This window comes from Triticum dicoccoides, chromosome 7A, assembly GCF_002162155.2.
Source record: "Triticum dicoccoides isolate Atlit2015 ecotype Zavitan chromosome 7A, WEW_v2.0, whole genome shotgun sequence".
Taxonomy (NCBI): domain Eukaryota; kingdom Viridiplantae; phylum Streptophyta; class Magnoliopsida; order Poales; family Poaceae; genus Triticum; species Triticum dicoccoides.
The window spans coordinates 734300995-734306469 of NC_041392.1; the positions used below are offsets into that span (position 1 = coordinate 734300995).

The 5475-nt window shown below is 51.0% G+C and overlaps 1 protein-coding gene across 1 annotated transcript; it reads right to left on the minus strand.

The window, feature by feature from the left end:
* Nucleotides 1–1115: 1115 nt before the first annotated feature.
* Nucleotides 1116–2019, minus strand: LOC119334627 (E3 ubiquitin-protein ligase ATL6-like). The gene has a single exon (XM_037607162.1). The coding sequence runs from the start codon at nt 2010–2012 to the stop codon at nt 1278–1280; it is 735 nt and encodes a 244-aa protein (XP_037463059.1). The 5' UTR covers nt 2013–2019; the 3' UTR covers nt 1116–1277.
* Nucleotides 2020–5475: the final 3456 nt, after the last annotated feature.

Genomic DNA, 5475 nt, shown 5'->3' on the forward strand with positions numbered 1-5475 from the left:
TAATAAAGCCGGAGAATACCATGTGGAATTTAAGTTCAGATGCTAGGGGATTGTAAGAGATCTTACATATTGTATTTGTATGTAGCTAGTAGCGTCGGATAGATAATACGAAAACTTGTTGTTCGACCAATCTCTCAGAGAAGGAGAGGTCGATCAGTTCTCTCGGTATGCATGACGAACTTCTATACTTAATGGTTTCCTTCATTTTCTTACTAGCTAGCGTGTCGAGGGCCTCTCTATACGTATAGTACGTAGCGTCGACCAAACACGGAGATAAGAGAGGACACTTCTCTTTATTAATTAATTAGCTACCTAACACAATATATGAAACACCTTAATTAACCATACAAAACCCCCAAATCCTCCCCCTTCCAAAAAAAACAAAAAATCTAGCCCCTGAACAGCTGATGCGTGGATGCCTTTTGATCCCGGTTGGTGCCACCAACCGGGACCAAAGGCCTTCCTGCCTAGGCTCGCAGCACCGGCCACGTGGAGGCCCATCGGTTCCGGTTCGTGTAAGAACCGAGACTAAAAGCCTTGGGCTTTAGGAACGACCCTTTAGTCCCGGTTCAAGAACCGGGACAAATGGGCCTTACGAACCGGGACAATAGGTTCTTTTTCTACTAGTGAGGGTCGAGCGATGTACACGCACATGTGGGCTGATGCATTAATGTTGGTGGGCCCATCTGTCCTTCGGCTTCTGATAGCGTGAGGATACGAGGTCGCTGGTTGGAACGCTCACTCGCGAAGGAGCGTTTCCGTATTCAAACTGTTGTTCGTTACATTCCGAGGGAACTTAACGGAAGAGCACACATTAATGCAGCTAAAGCCTACTCTTGAGATTGCAATGGTTGTTTCAGTTTAGTTTGTAGTAGCAAGTCTCACAGAGCCGATCAATGTCCTATGCTTCTTAAGTTAGGTAATCTTAATGTTGAGCATTCTAAAATTACAGATGTATCTTGTGCTTGAGATTAATGAAAGGCGCCCGTGGCACCACCGCCTGGTTCAAAAATAAAATATGATGCCTTGCAGTTTCATGAGCCACTAGTTCACAAGGGAAAGCAATGATGCTATTTTGTTTAGGGGTAGCAATGATGGAGGGAAATTTTTGGTCTATGAGGACATATGCAATTTACATGGTTGTTGCACGGTGCCCATCAACGGTTTGGCGTAACAACATGGACTACCTCAAAAAAAAAAAATCTGGACCGATAAGTATAGAAGTAAACCGTTGCACAAACGGATAGACTCGAACCGTTGTATTCGCTAAAAAAAACCTAGCTTGGGCCCACGACACCGACGCTGGACGCAGACACTCTCTCAGCGATGCGCGCTACTGGAGACGGCAGTGCCAGCTTCCCTGTGGCGACTGGTGGCAGCCTCGCCGCCCGCCGCTCTGTGCGTAGCATCTCGAGCTCCATGGCCTCCTCCTTCCCGTCATCCACGTCGTCGTCGCTACCCTCCGCCGGCATTGCGATCGCCAGGGCGTCCGCCGGCAGCGGCAGCTCGAGGTTGGCCCGGCACAGGGGGCAGGTCGGCCGCGCCTGCAGCCAGGGGTCGACGCACTCCGGGTGGAACACGTGCGAGCAGTGCGGCAGCAGGCGGAGGTTGTCGCCTTCCTCGAACGCCGCCAGGCACACGGGGCAGCGCTCCTCCTCCTCCTCCTCCTCCATCACCGTCTTCTCCTTCTTGTGGTGGCCCCTCCACAGCATGACCGGGAACGTCGCCACCACCGACTGCTCCAGCCCGCGCTTCCTGGAGCTCCCCCCTGACGACGATGACCTGTCCCTGCCTCCCACCGGCGCTGCTGCCGCCGTGTTGACGCGGCGGCAGTACCTGTTGATGTAGCCGCAGAGGCCGACCAGGAAGAACAAGGCGCATATCACCACCGAGATGACGGTCGACTTGGGGGTGCTGGTGCCTGCCGATGGCGTCGGCCTCGGCGTCAGCGTATGCGGCCCCCTAAAGACCACGTCTCTGCCGACGGCGACCAGGTGTTGGACCATAACCATCTCCAGCTAGCTATCTCGAACTCAAAGCACGGACAGGTCTAGGTTGGCAAAGTAAGCGATAAAGCTTGCTATATATACGCACGCTACGTTCCTTTTTCTCCTCCTCGTATCGTATGGATGCTTGGTGAGACTGCTTTAGATTTTGCATGTTGATCTACTACGATTATTTGTCCTTGTATACTGTATGAGTAGTATATTCCGCCCGCAGTTTTGTGCCGTTTCTGTGTTCGACATTATATTTCGATGGAGTCCGGGATGACGCAGATGGAAGACATTATTAATCCTGCCGTGGTTTCGTGCCACTTGGATGGTGCCATGCAGGCATGCCCAAACCAACGCACCGCCGCTGTAACGATGATTGATGAGCTAGTAAACGAAACACAACGCATACGACACAAGATATCACGCGCCTACCCAGTTTTGTGACCTGGCGCTACACATTAATTAACTTGCTTCAAAAGATTCATAAACCATACGCACTTTTTCCGTAAACTAATATAAAAGCGTTTAGATAGTACTAAATAACATGATCATTCTCTGCCCGGGCTTGACAAGCCCCGAACACAAATCCACTGCCCAAGCTGGGCCGGGCCAACACATGGGTAGTACAATTTATTGATTAAAATAATCATTTTCAGGGTGTAAATCTGATGTCAGATTTTTAGCATTTCCATAAAAATAATATTTGATACCTATTTTGTTTAAAATATGTATTTTTGGTCATTCGAACATTTTGGGCTTTGGGACCGGGCTTTGGGTGGAAAAGTGGAGCATGGGCACGGACCGGATGTTAGACTTTGGGGCTCGATGCGGAGGAAGGCTTCACAGAAAGTGATAAACGCGGTAATATGTAGGATGGAGTTAGGGGCTAGATGACGATGAAAATCTAGCCCATAGAGGAAAAGAAGACCCCGGACCAAGGGGTGGAGAGGAAAACCCAAACCTCAGATGAGGTGGGAAGTGAAAACAACCTGCTCCCCCTTCCAGGGAGAGGGGATGGCCGAGGCCGAACATTCCTCCCCAATGCGCACGGGGGATCAACATTTGGCTGTGACGAAGAGGTACCCATCGACTTGAAGCTTGGTGATGGTGCCGGTGGTGACCACTCAGGGCAGCCACAACCCCCTCGTGTTGGTGGCCTCGAATGCCGAAGCAGCAACACCCTTCCAATTGTCGGGCATCTCTGGTGATGGAGGAAGGAAGTGTGGAGAAACCGAAGCAAGAAACAGATCTCGGGGCGCTTGAGCTTTTAGAGGTGGAGCGATGGTGCGAGAACTGAGAGCGTGGATTAAGGGGTTTAGTTAAAGATGTTGCTGGAAATCCAGCGTACAACCCCTTTATTAAAGGGATGTGCCAATAGAAATGGCACTGGGCCATGAGATACCCTGCCATAACTGTTCATAAGAAGACTCGGCTCCCAGATGAATGATGATTGCTTGGTTTTCGGCCATAAAGTTGCCAGGGCTCAACCCACTCAAACCGCCATGCTTGTGTGGTGAAACCTTCGATGTTATGCTAAGGGAGTCTTTATGTGACACCACGATTCAGAGATCGGAGCCCCGTGTTCTAACCCATGTCTTATGAAACACGACTATAGCTTGGTACATAATAACCACGATTTAATAGATTACTCAAATGATACACGGAGTTAAGATACAACTCTTGCTCAGCAAGGTAGTACAGTAAGAGCAATAGTGCTCGGTTATTTTTTCACGATCTAGTGACTATCGAAACACTAGTGGTGCCAGACCCGCACACGTACACACCTAGCAGTCCATCCAACGATGCTGAGCGCCAGCTGACCTTAGCCACCTGCAGAGGAGGGACATCCAAAGCACCGCCACGAGCTGCCGGCGGACGCGCTGACGCTAGGACGCAACCAGCTGACGCCGCCACCAAGTCCCTCCGCACCAACACCTTGCAGCCCCCCCGCCACTACAAGGGCCACCACCACGCTGCTGCAGGGCCTCCCACCGTCAAGCCCCCGCACCACCCGCTGCAATCACGTGCCAGATCCGGCCGACACGCAACCACCCAGAGCTCTAGCTCAGCGCACCCCCGCCGGCCGCCACTGCCGCCCATGGAGTAGCAACCACCTCCAGCCCACGCCGCCTACGGCCCGTGCCGCCAACCGTCGCCGGTCACTAGATCTGAGCCAAGAACAGGGCGCCGCCAGGCCCTCTGCCAGCACACCGCACCACCGAGACCGCCAGCCGCCGCCGCCTGGAGGAGCTCCATCGCACCATCGCAACCAACCAGAACGCGGCGTCCAGGCCCGTCGAAGCCGGCCCGCACCAGCCCCCCCACGCGAGGAGGCGAGAGGTCCCGCCAGTCGAGCTTCGCTCGGAGCGCCCTGTGGCGGCGGCAGGGGAAGGTAGGGGGCGGGAAGGAGGAGTTTCCCAGCGGCGGCTGGTGTTCCCTCCCCGTCGTCTGCGGGGAAAACTAGTAGAAAAAGGGCCCTGTTGTAAGGGCCTTTTATGCCGGTTCCTGAACCGGGATTAAATGGTCGGTACTAATGCCGTGTCTCTTTAGTCCTGGTTCAATCCAGAACCGGAATAGATGGGTCTTCACGTGACTTGTGCGCGGAGCTCAGGCCGGAGGGCCTTTGGTCTCGGTTGGTGGCATCAACTGGGACCAATAGGCACCCACGCGTCAGCATTTCTGTGGCTGAGATTTTTGTTTTTTTTAAGGGGGGGTTGGGAGTTTTGGGGGTTTAATTTAGGTGTTTCATATATTATGTTAGCTAGCTATAATTAATAGAGAGAAGTGTCCTCTCTTATGTCCGTGCTTAGTCGACGCTACGTACTATACATACGTATAAAGAGGACTAGACACGCTAACTAGCTAGTAAGCAAACGAAGGAAACAAAATATCGTCATGAACATATATGCATATAGAGAGAAGTGATATCGACCACCTCTCCTTCTCCGAGAGATTGGTCGAACAACAAGTTCTCGTATATCTATCCGACACTACCGGCTACATATATACAATAATTATCTCTTACAAATATAATATCCTAACATACGGACTCATGGTCCACATAGTATTCTCCGTCTTCAGAGATCACGTGGTCAAGAAAGAATGCCGCCAATTCCTCTTGAATTGCTCGCATGTGAGCTGGTGCTAGGAGTTCATCCCGCTTCCGAAACATCTAATTTGAAGAAGGGGGTCAATACATACACATACACACACACACATATATATATGAATGAATGAAACTCAACACAAATGATGGTAATAAAATAAAATTGTGAATGTTGTTATTTACGCACTTCATATTGTTCGTCAGAGTAGCCCCGCTCACAGGTCGTGTGGCGGATGGACTCGCAAACGTAGTATCCACAGAAATCATTCCCTTGTTCCTTCCACAACCACTTTACAAGAAATAGAGGTTAATCAAACTGATAAGCAAGAATGCCAAATGGTATTGATAAAACTAGCGCTTGAATCAATAGGAGAT

Excerpts from the sequence above, each read along its gene's own strand:
- LOC119334627 (XM_037607162.1), bottom strand. The coding sequence starts at position 2,012 with ATGGTTATGGTCCAACACCTGGTCGCCGTCGGCAGAGACGTGGTCTTT.